The 20407-nt window shown below is 47.4% G+C and overlaps 2 protein-coding genes across 2 annotated transcripts in view; one reads left to right on the forward strand and one right to left on the reverse strand.

The window, feature by feature from the left end:
- Positions 1-7547, reverse strand: part of LOC8043909 (coiled-coil domain-containing protein 85C) — a 24043-nt gene extending 16496 nt beyond the window's left edge. The window contains exons 1-2 of the mRNA XM_029991118.3: positions 7417-7547; positions 1321-1614 (exon numbers count right to left, since the gene is read on the reverse strand). Of these exons, the coding sequence (XP_029846978.2) occupies positions 1321-1566 (246 nt within the window). The 5' untranslated portion in view covers positions 1567-1614; positions 7417-7547. The remainder of the gene's footprint in view (positions 1-1320; positions 1615-7416) is intronic.
- Positions 7548-8098: 551 nt separating this feature from the next.
- The window catches only part of LOC8043910 (DNA-directed RNA polymerase II subunit RPB2), a 30189-nt gene continuing 17880 nt past the window's right edge, over positions 8099-20407 (forward strand). Inside the window, exons 1-6 of the mRNA XM_029991123.3 lie at positions 8099-8244; positions 11314-11537; positions 15528-15640; positions 17329-17548; positions 18485-18643; positions 19599-19763. Coding sequence (XP_029846983.1) covers positions 8226-8244; positions 11314-11537; positions 15528-15640; positions 17329-17548; positions 18485-18643; positions 19599-19763 — 900 coding nt within the window. The 5' untranslated portion in view covers positions 8099-8225. The remainder of the gene's footprint in view (positions 8245-11313; positions 11538-15527; positions 15641-17328; positions 17549-18484; positions 18644-19598; positions 19764-20407) is intronic.

The raw sequence follows: 20407 nt of genomic DNA on the forward strand, positions 1-20407 counted from the left end.
AAGGAACACGAATGGTCTCACCAAACTGCAAATAATAAAATGTAGCATACGCCGTGGCGTGCAGAAACAAGATCCAAGAGATGCAGACAACACCCTGCGCTTCCACTCCGGAAGCCGATCACAGCGAAAGTCCTAAAGGGTGATTCACACATTTCCGTGAGTTTGACCGAGTGTGATTGCAATGGCTTGGGATGTACGGGCTGCTAAGACAAAAGTTGCGTCGGCTCCAACAAAACAGGGTAAAAGCCGGTTTTGTCGAAGCCGACGCAGCTGTTGCCATAGCAACCCATATATCGCAAGTCATTGCAGTCACATGCGGTCGGACACGACGCAAGTGTGTGAACCAACTTTAACACGGTGGCTGCACTGGTTCTGTGCCGCCGCTGCACGACTTCCGCACCCCTCTAAACTCGGACAGAACTAGTTCAAAACTTTCTGGCCAAATCGAACAGACCTCAAGTTTGTGGATGCAGATCGGATACGGATACAATAATTTAAGCACATTGCGGATGCGGTTTGGTTGCGGATACAAAGTTTGCGGATATGACTCTGATGCACATGATAAAACTGTTATCCGTGCAGGGCTCTATTCATCAGGTGCACTGTAGAGGTGCCAGATTGGATTGGATTACGGCACGTGTTAAAAAGGGTTTGCAAAGGAGGGTCGTTCAGGTGCAACTAGGAAGGCACCAGATTGGATTGGATTGTGGTGGCCCAACCAGGGCAGTCACGCAGAGTAAAAAAAAGACGGGATTTAGCCAAAGACGATGCAAGATTTGCAAATCTCTATCAGGTGCAGCTGGGAACATTGGATTGGATTGGATTATGGCAGACCAACCCATCGTGTCAAGAAGTTGTGGTCTAAGCTGACATTATTTATAAACTAAGGTTGGCTGCTACACTGGATGTCATGCCCATCTGGCTGTAATCTATGCAAAATGCTTCCTCTAGGAGCTGCACCGTGGCACTACCATCTTGTCGCACGCTTCCAATTTCATCGCTTCTTTCTGAAAAAATAAGTGCTTGTTCGTAAGGAACCAGCAAAGCCATAGGAAAGGTAAGACAGCCATCCTAAGAACAAGTAGCAAACGATGTCGGCGTTTGAAGCCCTAACACCTGACCTTGATGCCACTGCTCCCTTTGCATGAGAAGCAGGCAACGATATTGCCGACTCTCAGTGGAAGGAGACGCAAAGGCAGCTAGCCTCTGCGCCTATTCTCCATCCTTCCAATCGGGGCTCTGCGCTCCGACGTCACCGCCGCATTCACTGCAGTAGCACACGGCTGATCCGATGCACCAGGGGAGGGCGGCAATTCTTACCTGCATGCGCCGGTTGACCTCCCGCATCATGGTGCCATGGTCAAACATGAGCTTGAGGTTCTCGGCCTCGACTTTCTGCAGCCAGCGCAGGATCTCTTGCGGGGGTTTGCGCAAGAGCTCTTCGTTGCTGGGACGGCCTCTAGGGGTGGCCGTGGCCGCCATGGCGCACCGACTTGCTTTCCCAGGTGGTGCTGTGGACGGCTCGAAGTATCGCAGCACTCGTGAACCCTTGCCGACACTGGTCATTCATTGTCCAGCGCCCGGTACGGTCCAGTCATTGTGAGCCGGACCCAGCTGCAAAATAATGAGTTGGAGGCAACACTTTGTTTGATCAATGAAAAGTTTTCTAGGCTAGGTGGTGCAAGCTACCAGCCACTATAAAGGGTCCAGCCACTATTCTCTGTTTCACCTTACAACAGCCCGTAGCCCATGCTGTGAGCCATTAGAACCAGTCCAACGTCGCGTGAATGTCACCTGACCTTCAAGAGGGTCACAGCCACACACGGGGTGCTGTGTTGTGCGATAGTTCATACTGCTAAACTGGCTGGGATGACTGATAATGTCCGTGCAGTACATTGAAAAGTGAAACAGAGTATAGGGTTCTTGCACGAGACCATGATGCAAAACTAGTTCTGGTTTGGAAATCTCACCAAAATCCGAATCGGAGGTGTTCGTTGCTGTTACGCAATGTTTTGTGTGCTTTGGGGGCCGTGTACACGCTATAGTTTGTCCGCTTACTTGATGTCTAAAACGGTCAGTTGGGCTGTAACGAATTGTTCCAGCAGTAAAAGTAGGTGACAAGATGGATCTATGGCAATCAGTATTTTTTTTAGAATTCCGGCAATTATTAGGAATTAGGACAAGGCGATGCCTGAGCAATCAGTTCGCCGGCATCATAAACGGCTCCAATGGATCTGTCGGTACAATATCGACAGAAGAGCTGTGTATCGACTAAGGGTTCGTAAACTGCACTTTGTGTCAGTTGAGAAACCTCTGCAATTGACTAGGACAAGTTAAGCAGACAAAATTACTTGTGTGGCAGCTTCAGTCTTCATCTCTGTAGCCAGTCAAAAAGTTGGAGGACCGGCTACAGTGCTGAGAATCTTTGCACAGCACTAATTTTCTTGTTAGTCACCGCAAATGATTAGCAGACGACGCATTTTTTGCCCTTCGACGACAATCTTGCGAGGCATTCAAGTGCCATCCGAGGATGTTAAACGGCCACGCTTATACTGACCCGTGTTCCATCGGCTGCTCGCCACCACTTTGTTTTATCACCAAACACGGGCAAGGCAAGCGCCAGGGCTCTACGGCACTACTACTGCCACAATAAGACGCCGAATCCCTCTAACAAGGTGCCAAGGCACTGATGGCAGACACAATGTTGGTTTCGATTTCGAGGCTAATCAGAAGTGATGTCAGATGCAAGAGGCCTATAGCTTCCACCCATCCAAGGATTTTAGCCAACACCATTCAATCCAATGCATGATCCAAAGCAGTACTGATGTTTGCACAACACAAAGTCGATCCACCTTAATATGGTGCCTTGTCTCCCTGCCATAGAGAGCACATCTGAGCAGTGCAGCCATAGGTAACCTCGGGGCTATAACTTTCACTGCGCAGTAGTGATTGCATAAGTGCATGGTGGTGCATTCGTTTAATTCCTCTGTGTACCAGATACAGCTTAAGTTTTTAAAATAGTTCTTGGTTGCAAGAGAAAAACAAAAGTTATGCTTCTTGCACTTTAAACAAGCAAGTTTTGACAAAATAAGGGACAACTCATCTCAAATTCCACATAAAAGGGGAATTAGTAATGGGTTAAGCAAAGCAGGCCAGGCCCCTCATATAAAGCTCTCTGCTCGCTATGATTGGTGGTTGCCTCCTCTCCACTCCTCTAGCCTTCCCTCTGCTAAAATGGAAAGAGTGGAGGGCTTTGTGGAAGTATACAAAGTTCCCAAGATGAAAACAAACTACTCAACTGCATCACGCACACAGTAAAAGCTGTATCACACCAAAGCGAAATTTCGGAGCTTATTTCTTGGTCTATATGTGTTCAAGAGAGCAGTAGCACATCGTACACCTAAATCTTTTATTGAAAATGACACAAAAAGGAATTTAAAAAAAAAAATTAAACAATTAGCAAATGGCGCCTGATGGACGTCGCTAAAGCCTCGTTTGTAATGTCCGTCTAGGAACATTAACAGGTAACGACGATGCCTGTCTCACCTAGAACTCTAGCCTCAATGGTGCCCCATGCGTGCAAGCATGTGCAGCATGTGCGTGAATGTAGCTTTGGCAAGCTTGTAATCGCAAGCACTTGCCCGCACCAGCAGAGACATGGCAGCGGCAAGATGCCCTGCTTGCAATCGTATTGTCGACGTCAGCCTTGCACTGCAGCTTTGCTCGTCCTGAGACAGGTGACATCACAATTGTGCTGGATGTCACATGTTCTGCGCTGGCTGCTCTCCGAGCGCTTGCCAGAGTGAGCAGTTTATAATGAAAAATACAACCATCAGGCTCAAAGTACAGACATGCGATTGTCACTTACGGATATTGTGGATCATCATGTGGCAGGGTTCTCCCCAGAAATTTCTGAGGGGTGGACATTACCCAGAGATAAAAAGAAAAGGGGGCGCGTTTTTTTTTGTTTTTTTTTTTTTGGGGGGGGGGGGGGGGGGGGGAGGGGGGTTGTTAGGTTTGTTTATCGCACCCCCCCCCCCCCCCCTCCGGGCACTGCTGCTGAGATAGGGGAAGAAAAAAAAAAGAAAGAAAAAGAAACACGATGAGCGCCTGCGCTCTTTGTTTGAAGCAGTGTGGCAGTGGCAGCAGTCAGCGATGCAATAGCAAACGATAATGTGGCGGTGCGTGGATCTGCTGAGCACGACGGCGACGGTCTGCAGCCATGTGCGCAAGCGAAATCGCATCGTCGTCCCGCGGAACTAAAAAAAAATTGAGGCTGCGATACGCAGGGTCTTATACAAATGGGTTGATAAGGGACGGGCTCAAATGCAAAGGGTCTTTCGAGTGTCGGTTGAAATGGGACGGGTTCAAATGAGAAAGGCGTTTGGGGAATGGGATGAAACGGGACGAGTTCAAACGAGAAGGCTGATTCGGGAATGGGTCGAAATGGGACAGGTTCACTAGGGAAGGTTGATTCACGAATGGGTCGAAATGGGACGGGCTCAAACGGGAATGGGTTGTTTCAGGCTACACCCCATCAGGCAGGTAAGGGCCTCTTCTTACCTTGCCGGCTTGGGGGGCATATTGGATGGGAACATTGTAGTTCTTTTAGAAGAGTGTTATAGTAAATGCTCTTGGACTCTGTCCTTACTCTGGTATGTGTATCTTCTCTTCCGCTATATTCGAGAGTGAGACAAGGTAGTCAATCATTGGCATTGACAGAGGTAATTTACCGAATCGACCCGCGGTAATGTGGAACTAAACGTCTATATTGCCGCAGGGATGTGGGGACCATGCTACTAGGTTTAACGTCTCCTTTGAGATCGCCGCCGCTGTTGAGATAACCCTTTGGTTACTCTATCGGTACCTCTCTTGGTAGCAAAATCCCACAATATTCAGCCTATATCTGAACACGACAGGTATATTTCAAATTTTGTTGAAATATCAATTTAAGGGGCTGTTTAAACAGGGTGAATTTTCTAGTCATGTTATCTGCTGTACAGTGGAGGTTTGCCTTTGGTTCTGTTCCGTTTTTGCACATTGTGTTCTTGCCAGGAGGAAAGCTTCCCTTCGCTTGTGTCCTCACACAGACTTATAGAGTGTGCTCATTCTGTGGGCTCGGGCAGCCACTCAGACAATCTGCTGGCTATCGTCAAGGGAGGAGGCAAGGAGGAAAGCCGTGCTGTTTGCGTGGCTAATGCCCAAATGAGGAGCGCAAGTTTGTCTGCTTCTTGCACAGGGGTTGCAATAACGATAAAGTCAGAACGTCGAGCTCTTATTGGCTGACTGAAAAATATAGTGGGTAGACTTTAAAGCATTGAGGTCGATTCACCGTCTTTTGAATCAAATCCAATCGGAGTGAGGCGTCGTTCTGACGTCACCGCAACTCCTGTGGAAGGAGCAGACGACTTGCTCTCCGCACTGAAAACAGATGCGCCGGGCATAGCATCTGCTGTGTTAGCTGGTTGGACAGCCATTTATGTGTACCCATTCTATGACCCCAGGGGCAAATATATGGGTCAGGCTTGGGGGGGGGGGGGGGGGGGGGGGGGGGGGGGAAGAGTTAAAATATGTGTTACAGCCAAAACGCTGCCCAGATCTATTTTGTTGGCCCAATATTTGCTGTCACCAAAAAGTAAACTTTTGCCAGGTGTAAATCAATTTTTGAATTTAAAAAAGTCAACCTTGGGGGGCCTTTGGAAGGGGGGCAGTCGCTCGTTGCCCCCCCCCCCCCCCCCCTCTTAAAAAAAAGCCAAAAAAGAAAAAACATTTTTTAAGCAGTTTGGTTGGGACACGCGTGGCAGAAAAAAATAATAATAATAAAATTTACGCGAAAAAATATTTGACGGCGAGAGATTAATTTGAAATTCTGCGCGCAAGGTCCATGAAGTCACGGGTCATTCCGGAATGACCATCTCGGTCGTGAAGGCTAGAAGCCGATCCTCCTTTTCTCCACGCGCCCGAAATGCCGAGAAAAAAAAAGTGGAAAGGAGGTGACTGCCGACTAAATCGTGTCTCGCGCCGACAAATTACTAAAAAAAAATATATATATATATATTCCTTCGCGCAAAATTAATTTTTTGACGCGCGTGTCACCCCCAAACTGTTAAAAAAAAAAAATTTTTTTTAGGTGCTTTTTAAATCCTTTTTTATGACCTCATATGTGGGGCATCGAGATCAATCAATGATTTTTCTATATTTATACAGAATCGGCTTTTAGACGCCATGCAATGTTTTCGTCGACAACTTTTATCGGCCTATTCAATTTTCATTTTTTGCGAGTTGCCTTACCCACGTCGAAACATGAACAAAATTACATTAAATTAATTTTACCGCCTTGTACAGCATACGATTTCCCAGAGAATTGTAACTGAGCACGGCGCAACAACTCACGCACACTAACGAATCAATGAACACAGATATATACGAACAAAACTTCCGCAAACCGCCTATCGGAAAACCGATTCTCCCGTAACCCCATTTCTTTTGTGTGTGTCGTCTGCACGCAGTGTTGTCTGCTAACCGAGTACGGAACGGTTTCGGAAACGTGAAGCCAAGCGAAAGCACGGCGAATTTCTCGGACGTGCTCGGGTCATCTCAGTTCATCGCGCGGAATTAAAGCGAACGTAACGGAGCCGGCTCGACCTCGTGCAAATTACGCAGAAACTCTCTCCCTTGTACGGATTCTCTCTTCAGGCTGCAACGTCGGTTCGCCATCAGCCAATACAAACTAGTTTCCTGCTAATTTAGCGTTTACTCAGATCCCCAAACTCAATTCAAACCCATTAAAGAAAAGCGATTACTTTTTAAAACGAAATCTCCATAGTTCGTTCCATGCGCGAGCGAAACCAGCGCAAGAGCCACAAGCACGCGCATGTTGCCTCGAGCGACGCTTGCATTATGCGAGCGCGCGTGCTTCGCAGGGACGCTAAAAGCCCGAAGCTCGCTCTTGTAGCTTCTGCTAAGCTCGCAGTTTTAAAGTGAAACGAAGTACAGTGAACAGTACCGCGAATGAGCGAAAAACGAGACGATGTCGTAATCTTCACGGCAACATGTTTCGTGTGTTTTTTTCTTTTGTTTTTAGCCTTAAGTTTAGCAGGTGCGTTCTAAACTCGCCTAGCCACTTCGGCAAGCTCAAACAAGACAGTCTGATCGGTAGGATCATGTTCAAATGCTTTTCGGTTGCCTGTTACGTAGTCGATATGTGCGTCAAGCGGCGACCAAAGTTTGAGCGCGAAAAAAATGGCATCGCGCCTGGCTGCAGTTCGTGGAAGAAAAATAAGTTGGTTCAAGTACGTGTCACACCCCCCAGCCTGTTGGGATCGCGCCTTTTTTTCTTTTTCGCCTACAGATGCCAATTTTTGAGGCGGAGTTTAAGATCAGTGGAAGAAATGGTGAGATCGGGGTGCGACTTACAGATGTCCACATTGCGTTGCGACTCGGCGCGGTTCTTGGCCGTCGGTATCCGATTCTCGTTGTATTTACATGCGGCGGTGAACATGGCAACGCTAAGTAAACAAACAGTTCGATGGTATGCGGCTGTTCTCTTGGTCGCGCGTGAGCAGTTTTACCAAAAAGTGAGAAGACGCAATAATAGACCAACAATATCCTGTAATATTTTTTGTATTCTTAATTATTTAAGTGACACTGTTCATGTTTGTTTCTAACAAACTAAAAAAAAAAATTCAATGACGAAGGAGTATGAACGCTTAAAAGAAGAGCTGAACCACTAAACTTTTCGTTTTGTTTGGTTAGTACTTGTTTCGGTTTTGGTTTGAAAAAAGGGAATTCATCAAGTATGTTAGTATTTATTTCATATATATCATTTGGTTTTAGTTTATAAAAAACATTATTTCTTAGCGGCTCAAGTTGTGATTATGGTACATTCGGTACAGCTCACTGGTTGAAACCAAAACGAAACCAAATCCGGTTTCACATTATTAGTCAAAATGGTGAATTATATTTGTTAAAAACGTTATTTTAGTGCTGATAAGTGTTTTATAGAAAATAAAATACGCCTTTTGTTTTTAATAAAGAACGCAAAATAAAATGTTTCTAATAAATAAATAAAAATCATCATCATCATCACATCATAGCCATTATTCCGCAATGGCTGCGCTCGACCGCGGTTGACGCAGTTCGTGCTCAGCGAGAGAACAGGCCCGGTAGGAGCGTTATATCGGCGCTCTTTGGTCTTCAAAGTCTCCAAAAGCAACGAAGAAGCCATGTACGAACCAGAAGAAGGTAACATTCAAACTTTTTCATTGAACTGGACTCGCGTCGAAGTTGTGATTGACAGAACGTTGTGAAGCCGTCAACAAAAAAAACGAAGCAACTTTAGTCGCGGAAACGCAAACATTTGCCTCGGGATCGGGCCAACGTTCGCTCGATTGTTGAGACGTCTGGCACAAATCCTTTTTGGGCTGCTTGTTTTCGACTGTCGCACACTTTTCGTGATGCATGCTGATACGTCGAGAGGATGTCACACCGGGTGATGGCGGTGTCTCAATCTGAGCCCTTGGTACCTCGGAGGCGGCAGCTTTCTACTTTGACTGGTTTACTTCCTTAGAGCCTGATGCTTCGACCCCAGTGAGCAACAGCACCTCCGTGTTCTTGGGGCTCCTTTGTACTACATGCACCGATCGAAACCTGGACATCTGCAAATCGCACTGCCATACTCCGCAATAACAGCAATCCATCTCGTCGTCATCTTGCTTGTATATACCCATCTCATTATCATAACCCTTAGACGCGGCACCTTGGGCTTCCATGGCACGGGCTGCTGCCTTTCCGCGGTGCCGCGGCTCTCCAGAGCCAAAAAATATATTAATAATATTATTCTTATACTCGTGAACAACTTTCCGTGATGCGCAGATTCCCAAGGATCACCTGTGTCAAGTTCCACGGCCTCGAGGCTAATCGTGCATTGATCTTGCCTAACGTTCGTACTCCCTGTAATGACCTGTGTGTTTACCTGAACAGGTCAACAGACCAAGTTAAATGACATGGCAAAACACTTTTTTGAAATTTATTATTTTAGCCGTGCTCTCAATGCTTCAAGACATTCTGACAACATTCTGACATTTTTGTTTGTAAACATCACAGCCTGCCTTGAAAAGAAAAAAAAAAAAAGTAATTAAATATAAGTGGCGGCAACGATCGTGATTGGTCGTATTTATAATTTATTTGCAAAACTTTGTAAAACAAGTTCCCTTGTGAGTAAATAGTCTGGTTCACACATCTGCGTCTGACTGTGCTCACGTGCGTTGCTCTCACTTGTAACCGCTTACGACGACGGTAGGTGGATACAGCTAAACTCTTAATCGTGCGGAGGCTTGCACCACCTATTCAAAGCTTCTAAATCCACCAGCGAACTAATCTCCGATAGAATTCTAATTTAGTGGAGAAAAGCAGAGATACTTGTATCGCCGCTAAGCTCAGGCATTCATCTACCAGTCTCCGCAACCGAAAGTTGCGATCCATGTGACGTTGGTGCCTCTTCGGAGCCCAGTACAAACACTTTTTTCACTATTACAGACGAGAGAACAGACTGGTGCCATCTGTCAGGTAGCAATAGAATGCGGAGCGCAAGTTTATCTGCTTCTTTTGTAGGGGTTGTGGTGGCATCAGAATGCCGAGGTCTGTTGGCTCTGACTGAAGTATAGTGGGTAGATCTCAAAGCAAGCTGCCTTGATGTCCACTCACCATCCTCCAATGGGAACCAATCGAAGGTCAGCATTTCGACATCACCACAACGCCTGCAAAAGAAGCAGACAAACTTGCACTCTGCACATCTCCGAAATAGGTATACTAGACCGCAGGACTTGTAGCATTTGCGAGATCAGATTGGCACGCTATCCATGAGAAAGGGCGGCTCGTAACATTGTCAGAATGATATTGTGTCCACGGCGAAAGAATGACGAATAAAAGATTTATGAAAATTCAGAGTGTTCCAGGGTGATCTAGATGGTGCCAGTGTGATCTACAGAGGGCCTAAATTGGAGAGAGGGTCCAACTCAAACTACGGGGAGCGTTTGCAATTTAATGGCAGACGCCTCCCGCAAAGATTAGTTGCACGTGCCACATTTTTGTGTGGTGAGGAAGAAAGCGGGTGGAAAGGTCGAGACGTTTGCAGACGAGCGACGCTTTCCGCACCTCCTCGCAACTCGTGTTGCAAACGCGGTCCATGAACCACGCGACCCTGATCGAGCAGTTGGAAACTCTTTGTAATACACGCTCTCTAGCATTCATCGCGTCGTGAGCAGTTATGAGGGAACACGGTGGGCTTGAGCATTCTCGAACATGGATTTGGGAACCGACATCAAAGGGCATAATTACGCAGAGCCTTGAGACCAAGGGTAGAGGAAGACAGCAGAAACACAAAAAGAGGTGTTTGTGCTGTCCATCTCTTGTCTCGGTCTTAGAGTTCTTTGTAATCGTGTTCGATTGATCATCAGTTTGTTTGCGCTTCTGTTTTTTGTTCATTGAGCCCCGAAGAGGTGAAAGTGAACATTTGACAGAAGTCTGTCTGGTTGGGGCGAGAGTAATTTAAAGGGACGTCCAGCCGAGCCCTAATTTGGGACCCCGCAATTTGAGGCCTCCCCGGCCTCAAAAAATTGGGTCTTTATTACGGCTTGGTTGAACATCCTCGTTAACTAGCCTTAGAGAGTGGATTCCTAACACTGGTGGGCTGGGAGCAGTATTAGAAGTACTGCTTTACAAGTAACAGCACTACTGGTAACACATTACTTTCTTCAATGGTGCATTAACATGCTCGTTAGATTTCTATATTACTAATGAGTAAAGTATTTTAATTAATATTTTAATGTATCCTTCTTTAAATTGTTCCTCGTTACTTTTGATTACAATTTTGTTTAGCTGAAAATAAATTCTGTAAAGAGTGCTGAAAACGGGAATTATATTTTCTCCCCGTCATCATTTCAAAATCCTTCTTTGAGAAAGCGAGGTCGATCCAGTCAGAATGAATAAAGTACTATTCTACAAATTCAATAAAAAATATCAACACTACGAAATCACTTTGTACGGTTTAATTACTGTTGAAGTTTGTATTCGCAGCTTATCACCATCTAACAACACCGAAATCTAAAGCAACGCAAAAGTAATGTTTGTTTGTTTTCGGAAGTGATAATGGTAACGGCATTTTGTTACATTGGGAGTGCGGTAATGAATCTGTCGCGCATCGACGTCTTGACGAACTGATGAGTGACGCTATTTTATTATTCATTTTCGGCAATGTGCACTACATCTGGCCGAGAACGTGCTGAGTGTGCCGCCTTCCTCCCTCCTCTGCAGACGCCTTCCGGGAAGATGAGTCGGAGGAGATCACCCCCGACCTGTGGCAGGAGGCCTGCTGGATCGTCATCAGCGCCTACTTTGACGAGAAGGGCCTCGTGCGGCAGCAGCTGGACTCCTTTGACGAGTTCATCCAGATGTCGGTGCAGAGGATCGTGGAGGACACCCCCCAGATTGACCTGCAAGCAGAGGCCCAGCATGCCTCTGGGGAGATAGAGAATCCGGTGCGTCTTGGTTGCCCTATTCGTCTGGAGTCTTTGACCTTGAACGGCAAGGTGGCTAGATACTCAGGCAGAGCCTGAGTATCGCCGCGATGCCTGGAACGCTCGTCCGACTGCTTTGTTTAGCATCCTATCTCGCCTTTGCGAAGCGCAAGTTCATCTGCTTCGTTTGCAGGGGGTTGTGGTGACATGAGATTGTTGAGCTCTGATTGAAGGATAGTGGATAGACTTTAAGACAGCTTGCTTTGAGGTTATCGTTCTTGTGAAAACTGCAAGATGCCGAGAAGATGTACAGCACCTTTGGGAGAGTGCTTCTGGTGGTGTACTTAGCTGTCAAGCACTTCCGTCACTTTCTTGAAGGCCGCACATTCTTCATTGCCACAGACCACAAACCACTGGTCTACGCCAAGAAAATTTTCTAGTCAAAATCACTCTACACATCCTTTCACTTAATTCAAAATCATTCAACGCATCCGACATGTTTTTTCATCGCGGAATTCACATCTGACGTCCGCCACGCAAAAGAAAAAGATAACATTGTTGCAGACACATTCTCCCGTTTTAAACTTAACAGCCTGAATGCGGAAAAGGTGCATTTCGCACACGTCAAGGCTGCCACGGCTCAAGCAGTAGACGGCAAACTTCAATTTCTCAGGAGGACCAACACACCCCCCCCCCCCCCCCCCCCCCTCGAAGAAGTCGCGTTTCCTGATCATGTCCGGGTTACCAATTATGTAGAGATAGTAATCAAAAACTCTATGTACACTATTACAGCGGAGCTGTTAAGGGCTAGTTTCCCCAGTTTCGTGTCCGGGGACAAATAAATGTTGACACAAAACTCCAGAAAGCATCGCAGTTTTTGAGCGACGGCGTCAACCAGACAACCGGCTTGCCGTTTGTCTGGTTGCCGCCTTTGCTCACAGACGGCGGCAACTTTCCCAGCCTTTCCACTCTGGTTTTCACCAGACTGGAAAGGCTGAATTTCTCTAGGCGTCGTCCTAGAAGTTGACCTTAAAGGGATGGTGAACCGAAATTTGGATTTAAAAAAAAAACAACAATGCTGGAGATGTAGGCGGGACGCTACTATCCCTACAACACTACTAGTAAGGCGATATCTCAAATGGACGGCCGTATTTTTGGAAAAAGAAGTCGAGGTTGAACCAGGCCGACGAGGCGCTTGACGTCAAGATACCTAGTTTCCTCTTCTCTTTGCTTTGCTCCCTCAAGGCCGCGAGGCGGAGAAGATGCGAGGCCGTTCCCTCTCCTTCTCGGAGAAACATGACGTCAACATTCCTGCCAAAAGCGTCTCTTTCGAGGCATCGCTGTATGAGTGATGTTTTGGTGTTTGTAGCATCCCGTTGCACGCTTTTGTCATGTGTTTTGGGGAATCCAGATTTCAGTTCAGCGTCCCTTTAAGGTCGTCCTAGACGTTATCCTTGAGGTCGTCTGAGAAGTCGTCCTAGAAGTCATCCTTGAGGTCGTTCTAGATGTCGTCCCAGAAGTCGTCCTTGAGGTTGTCCTTGAGGTCGTCCAAGAAGTCGTGCTAGACGTCGTCCTCTGGGCATCATCCTAGACGTCGTAAAGATAACAGCTTCACTAGTCCTCTATCTTCACGTGAAGTGGAAGGGCTCTAAATTTTATTTACAAAATATACAAAACCGTCCAAGACATTGGTTGATGCACCCGCCGTGCAGTGCTGGCTCCGAGCCTCATGTCTCGTGGTGTTCTGGCAGCAGCACGCTCTGTCTTCTTGCTCATGCTCTTGCTCACCGACTTTGTCGTTTTGGACTCGGTGGTCGCACAACCGCTACAAGGTCTACCCTACCTACTATTTTTCAATCAGAGCCAATCTAAGCTTGTCGTCCTGACGTCACCACAACCTCTGGAAAAGAAGCACACAAACTTGCCCTCCGCATACGTCTAAAGTGGTTCCAAAGTGGTGGCATATGACGTCGCAAAAGCCGGCGTGTCACACTGTCGGATGTCGTGATCCCAGCGATCGGTCGTAGATGTTCCGGCAAAAGCTACGAGCGAACTCGAGCATCATCATCGTCGTGGGGTTCCAACTTCTGGCTGCCGAATCTTCCGTAGATCGTAGAGCTGGAGAGGTGACCTGCAGCAGAACAGGCACCTGCCATGTGCACCCCCCGACGCCGTAACACCGCCAGAATCAAAGCTGGTGACAACGTGACACCTCTGCGGTGTTGTCAAGCAGAAGTCGAGGGACCACGTTTTAGGCTGTGGTAGGCGCACCTGGCACTGGCAGAGACTCATTCCAGGCACCCTAGTATTGAACATGACATAAACTCGAGAGTGTTCAATCTAAACCAGCTCGTTTGCGCCCTTACATTCATTTCACCATAGTATTGCCTTCCTTTTCCTTTTGTCGGTCACATGCCTCAAACGACAAACGAATCTAAAGTGCTTGCAAGGCAAGCGGCCTGGCGAAGCGGTGGATTTGGGGTGGGACGTATTTTTCGCACCGCATTCGCAAAGTGTAGGTCTTTCTTCAAAGTGTGATGAGCAGGAAGCTTCTTGATCCTTGGAATGTTGTGTGTTCCACTGGGATTTGCGTAATTGCATTTTGTTATGTGAGCGCTGCTTCGAAACAACCGCGAACGAGCAGACGGCACTGCATTGGCGTGTACTTCCGTGGACCTTACTGTTGGCGTAGCACGGCACCAAAGTTGACTTGGTGTGGAACGTGATTTTTGCTTTGCACTTGTGAAATGTGAATCTTGCACTGAAATCGGACAAGCTGGATGCTTCTTCAACCTTTCATCATTTTTGTACTAATCGGTAATGTATTTAAAACATATTTTTAAAATGCCTGTGTTCTAAGCATCGGTGTTCAAAACATTGATATGACTTTTATGATGCACGCAACGTTTTAGAACACCAATGCAGCAGACAACACGAAGCAGATGACACTTACCAAGCTGCTCAGGCAGCGCAGAGGGATCTGGAAGACATGTGCGATGCAATGGCCCCACACGCTGTCGCGCCTGTTGCGTCTCCTGTAAGAGCGACAAACACTTCCTGTGTTATTTGGAAGGCCAAAATCGGGGACCATTGGGCGGCTCTGCAAGCAGGGCACTCTAGCCGGGTTGATCATGCCTCCAGGTCTAAAAAAAATACCAAAAACAAGTTTGCTCGTTGTATGCGGATCTTTCTGGACCTGGGCCACAGATTCAACCTAGCTAGCCGTGTAGCACCGAGTTGAGCTGTAATTTGAACTACCGGGTGTTTGGCAGAATCTCTCTTTCTCGTCATTTGTTTTTCTCACCGCAAAAGCAAATTATGGTTCACGAAATGTTCAAGCTCCATGCTAATGCGGCGCTGGCATTTGAGACGAGATGCCAGGTTTTTAGAGCTTATTATTGTCTAATTAAAAAGTTATAAGAAAGTTTCAGAAATTTTCAATCGGGAAAAGGGTGTCCGTTCCCGTCACAGACACCATGCATCTCCGTGTTCCTGGATGTCTTGTTGGCCGCCATTTTCTTGTTTAATATTTCAGAAAGTAACTTATAACTTTTGAATTGGGTAATGCTAAGTTATCAAACTTGGGCTTCTGGTCTCAACTACAAGTGCTACATTTGGACTGACACGGCTTGCATCAGCAAACTGATGTTTTGCTGACGCACGGTTCAGTTTTCAGTGGGAAAAACCCAGTTCTCTGTTCTGCCAATCACCTGGTTCATTATCAGAGTTGAGTCCCTCACAGTTTTTTGTTGGCTACATTGATACTGCCTGTTTGGCCTCCAGCTGTTGCAAGCTAGGAAACCTACCTCTCCCATAGGGTGGATAAACATTTTTTTTTTTCAACTTTAAATTGTGGAGTTTATTACCGAGTCTCATGCCTCAGTGTTGTTTTCGGCCCGCATACCAGCTGTTCTGAAGTCTGCAGGCCGTTCCCAGGTTTTCTTCTGGTTTCTTGAAGCTGCACTGTGAAAGCTTCTTTGACTCGCCCGACAAACTGTATTCTTCTTGCAGCCCCGCTACCTGCTCAAGTTTGAGCAGATCTACCTGTCCAAGCCGACTCACTGGGAAAAGGACGGCGCCCCGAGCCCTATGATGCCCAACGAAGCTCGGCTGCGGAACCTGACGTGAGTTCAGTTGCATCCCTCGCATGTTTTCTTTTTTTTTTTCAATTTAGAGTCACTGGATAGGTTACGCTTTAGGTTAATGACATTTCAGCCGTATTGATGTGCAGAACCGGTGCTGCCATTTGTCGTTCCCGACGGAAGATGCAAAAAGTGGTTTCCGTCATCCCGCTTGCTAAAAAAGTTCATAACAGAGCAAAACGATATTGGAATCTTCCAATGCAGTTAAGGACGATAGCTCGTCGTAAGGGTCGCCATAGCAACAGCTTGATGCAAGTAGTCGTAACGCAGTCTAATGCAACTGTGTGAATGAGCTTTAATAGACCGATTTGCACATTTGCGTCTGAGTGCACTCGAGTGCACTTACTGTGATGAAGCATGCTGACATATATAGCATTAATATAATAATCTAGAGGGTAAGGTCCACGCATTCCGGCCCCTTCGGAACGACGGGGCATAGGCACAGACATCGGCGGTCCCAGTTGGTGGTCCCGATTCGCCCACATTGCCGGCGACACCTTAATATGCACCAAGATGCAGCGAAACATCACCTGGAGGGTGTATGCCCAGCCCTTTCCTTGCTTACTTTGCGAGAAAACACCGGCGTCACGCATTGTTTAGAATGAAATAAGGAATTGATAAGTGCTTGAGCAACTGTGGCTCGTCACAGCAAAACAAACACACCTGACCTTTCGTCTGCTTTCTTTCTCCGCTTTACTGTTGCTTTCTCATTCTTGCTCTCAGGAATTACCGATTTCGGCACTCAGCATTTGCCAGGTTCCGCTCAAGTCTTGGCCCCCTCTGCTGGAGTGCCAGCGCTGTCTCTCGGGTTACCTTGGAAGTCTATAACTAAACTGATGGTTTCGCACAATTTGCTAGATCAAATGTATGCACTGAATGAGAAACGGTCACCTCCAACGTTGTCAGAACTATTTCAAGCCCACAACAAAAGAATAATACACGAAAAATCATAAACATGAGTACGGAGGTCAGAACTGTTCCAGCGCTTCCTATAGGTGGCGCCGGCAAGCCAGCACCTTCCTTCGTAGTAAGCGGCTACAACGAAACGCTCAGACACAGACACGCAAACCAGCCTCGACCCCCTGCAAACAGCACCCGGCTGGCACTGGGCAATGAAATGGCTGTGCACGCAAGCCGCCAGCATGTGCACAAATATTGCGCGGTGCGAGCGGACGAACGACCATCGTGGCAGTGTCGGACAGCGCTGGAAAGGAATATCAATGCTCTAAGCACAGCTTTCAGTAGTCCTTGATGGGACGGGAAGGGCAGGGCTTCCCTTTGGAACGCCCGGCCTGCAACACACGCTTGTTGCCGTTCGCCGTGCTTTGGCTACTCTCGAGGCTCAAAAGAGGGCGAAGCGTCGTCAAAGGTAGACGGCCCGTACCGGAGGCGTGATTGTCGAAACTCTTACCTACTGTTCTCGTCCTGTCGGTGACCCTAGTCCACGGTGTAAGATATATATAGGTGAGGACACATGGCACAGAAAACGCTGCAACGCAATCGACTGGATAAAGTCCTCTTGGCGTGCGCCTAAGTAGCATGGGTCAACGGCATTCCCGCCGTCCAAAAGGTGCAAATAAAAAAAATATATAAAAGGAACTGTCTTGTTTTTACGGCATTTGTGCTCTAGTCAGACCCTCACCTCAGTTCACCGGGTTTTCGTGTCGCAGGTACTCCGCTCCGCTGTACGTGGACATCACCAAGACGGTGATCAAGGAGGGCGAAGAGCCTGTGGAGACGCAGCACCAGAAGACCTTCATCGGCAAGATTCCCATCATGCTGCGCTCCACGTACTGCCTGCTCAACAGTCTGACGGACCGAGATTTGAGCGAGCTGAACGAGTGCCCCTTGGACCCCGGGGGGTACTTTATCATCAACGGTTCAGAGAAGGTGACTGCTTTCGGGTGTCTTCTAAGCTTTGTCATCCATTCGAAGTGCCTGTTTCTTTGAAACAGTGATACTTTGTGTCGTCCACATCTAACCTGTCTCTGGTGCGACAGACAGGTCTTTATTGTTCTGAGGTGTGCAGTCGAGTGAAATTGTTAATGTGGACAGCTCTGTTCCCCTGAAAAATCGTCCATAATGATGAATCGAGGACGAGACCACAAATAATGAACAAGTGTGGCCACAAGAGACATATTTTATTTAGGGAACTAGCTTACCTCCTAAGTACTACAGTATAGCGAAAGAAGTGTCCAGCCTTTTATGCATAAGGGGTATACATGACCTATGAATGTTCTTCAAGTTTGTCATTCGCGGCCGTGATGCAAGTGGGCAGGGAAGGTCAAGTGATCCATTTGGTCGGAAAGACCCCGAGAAATCGGACCACTGTTCAGTGCTTAGGTCTTGTTTGTTTCTCGGGAAGGGCAACTGACAGTAGTGAAGCTCTGCATGTATTCTGTAAACCGAAGGCACTGCCTATCTTTCTTTTCTTTTTTTTTCACCTGTGGATTGTCTTTAGAAAGTTAGTGTTCATAATAATGAGGCAAAAATGCATGTTTACTCAGTTCATTTCCAAACTAGCTCTCTATAGTCTGAACTGCAATGTTTCTATATTAATGAGGCAGAATGGTATGGGGGGATGAATCAGTGCTTGTAGAGTTTGCGCATAATGTGCGCTGTTCATATTAACGGGGTCCATACAAACGAGACATGACTGTAGTATGAGCCAATTTCCATGAGTCTTAGCAGTCCTGTTCTTGAGACCAAACTTCAAAGCGAAGTGTCATTCATTCGCACATTGCTTTGCTTGTGTCCCCATCCAAGCTGTTCATTGCCTTCTGACCACTCACCTTGGTGCCTGGTGGATGCTTCCTCCTACGACAGGTACTCATAGCCCAGGAGAAGATGGCCACCAACACCGTGTACGTCTTCCAAATGAAGGACTCCAAGTTTGTGTTCAAGGCGGAGTGCCGGTCGTGCCTGGAGCACTCTTCACGACCCACCAGCACCCTTTGGGTGAACATGCTGGCTCGCGGAGGACAGGTGAGTCCCCCGCCGCCATGCGTCTTTGACTGGCTTGCGTCTTTGACTCGCTTGCGTCTTCGACTGGCTTGTTTGTTCACCATCCCATCTCGCCCGTGCACCGAAAGTGGTCCCGAAATGACAACAAATTGCGTCGCGGTAGCCAGTGTGGCATACTGTATTAACTGTCTCGCTGTTAAACGAGCCGCAGCAGAACAAGCATCTACCACATCCTCTGCTGCTGTGCCACCGCCAGGATCAATGGAGGCAATGGTGCGATGCTTTTGTGACGCCGGCATAAATTGACGAACCTCTTTTGAGGACGCGGTAGACGTGCCAGTCGGAGACGTGCTCCGGGCACCGTACCGCCACCTATCCTGGTGTTCAATTTTGGGTCGCAGCGAGATCTAATTTGCCTCTCGAGCGAAGTTGGCATTCGTAAGCGGTCTGTCTGCTAACGCGAGCGAAGGACGCAGGTCGTCTGCCACGAAGCGTCATTTGCAGACGAAAATAAAATGAGTAAACTCCGTACGTTGTCTGTCGACAGCCTGGGAAAAATATTGATAGCTTGTTACGAACTGAGTGCCGCAGCAAAGTGAGATCGGACGCAGGCTGAAATTGATTGTCTGCTATTTCCGGTTGGAAGCCATTAACAATTCATACTTCGCTTACAAATCCGAAGTTGTTCCGCTGCCGTACAAAAGCTGACATTAATCGATGGGTGAAGGAGTACTAAGTACAAGCACATCAGAGGTGGTGAGACTTTCCTTGCCATTTGTACATTTGCAAGACGTTGTCACCAAGTTTCTGCCCAATTGTGAGCTCGCAAATGGGTCAAAAAGTTCTGTTATCGGTCGATTATGCGCAAGCTGTGGCACCGCATCCCATTGGCAGTTAAGAATGCTCTCGCTCTCGCCTCGAACAAGATCGGACCCCTGGGTCCAGCCTCTCACGTTGCGCCATTGCACACACGCAGGGAGTGCGCAAGAGCGCTATCGGCCAGAGGATCATCGCCATCCTGCCGTACATCAAGCAAGAGATTCCCATCATGATTGTGTTTCGGGCACTGGGCTTCGTGGCTGACCGAGATATCTTGGAGCACATCATCTACGACTTCGAAGACCCCGAGATGATGGAAATGGTAAGGTGGGCTGGAGTACAGCCACTGAATAAGCTACTCTTATAGTACAGGTTCTCAAACTGGGTTTTTCAATGCACCTTCAAGAGATCCTCGAGCACCCGAATTTTATAGACTGTTCCCGCCCCTAAGCGAAATCATCTTCCACTTTAAGCACTGCATTACCGGATCTTAACCATTCATTGATCTACGACTATGTGCCAATCACTTTCTAGCATGCGCATTATCATGAGATCGGTTGGGATTTTTTTCATTTTTTGCCTAAAGATGGCCAAAGTGTCACTACTCTGAAGCCTAGCCTATCTAGTGGCTCCAGCTAGGATGGCCGAAGTCGTGAGCAATGAGTGTTTATAGGGCACCGACGGAGTTGCTGAATAAGCTTCAGCCACCTTGTGGTTTAAAACCGCAGCTGCCTATTTTTTGGTAGGTTTATTTGGAATGGTGGGAAACGCTTTCCCGTCCTCCAGAGACGCCATAACTGTTCGCAAAAGGGCGAAATGATGTCGCTCGACCTTCCCTACACCGTGTCTAGAGCCCAGAAATTGGCATTTTCGGATCATAAGCATAGCAGATTGCGCTCGCCCTCTTTCTTGTTTTCTCTACTTCTTACCTTGCCGCCTCCTAGTTTTGGAGAGGAGGACGCAAGT

The sequence above is a fragment of the Ixodes scapularis genome, unplaced genomic scaffold (assembly GCF_016920785.2).
Source record: "Ixodes scapularis isolate PalLabHiFi unplaced genomic scaffold, ASM1692078v2 PGA_scaffold10__122_contigs__length_95168666, whole genome shotgun sequence".
NCBI lineage: Eukaryota > Metazoa > Arthropoda > Arachnida > Ixodida > Ixodidae > Ixodes > Ixodes scapularis.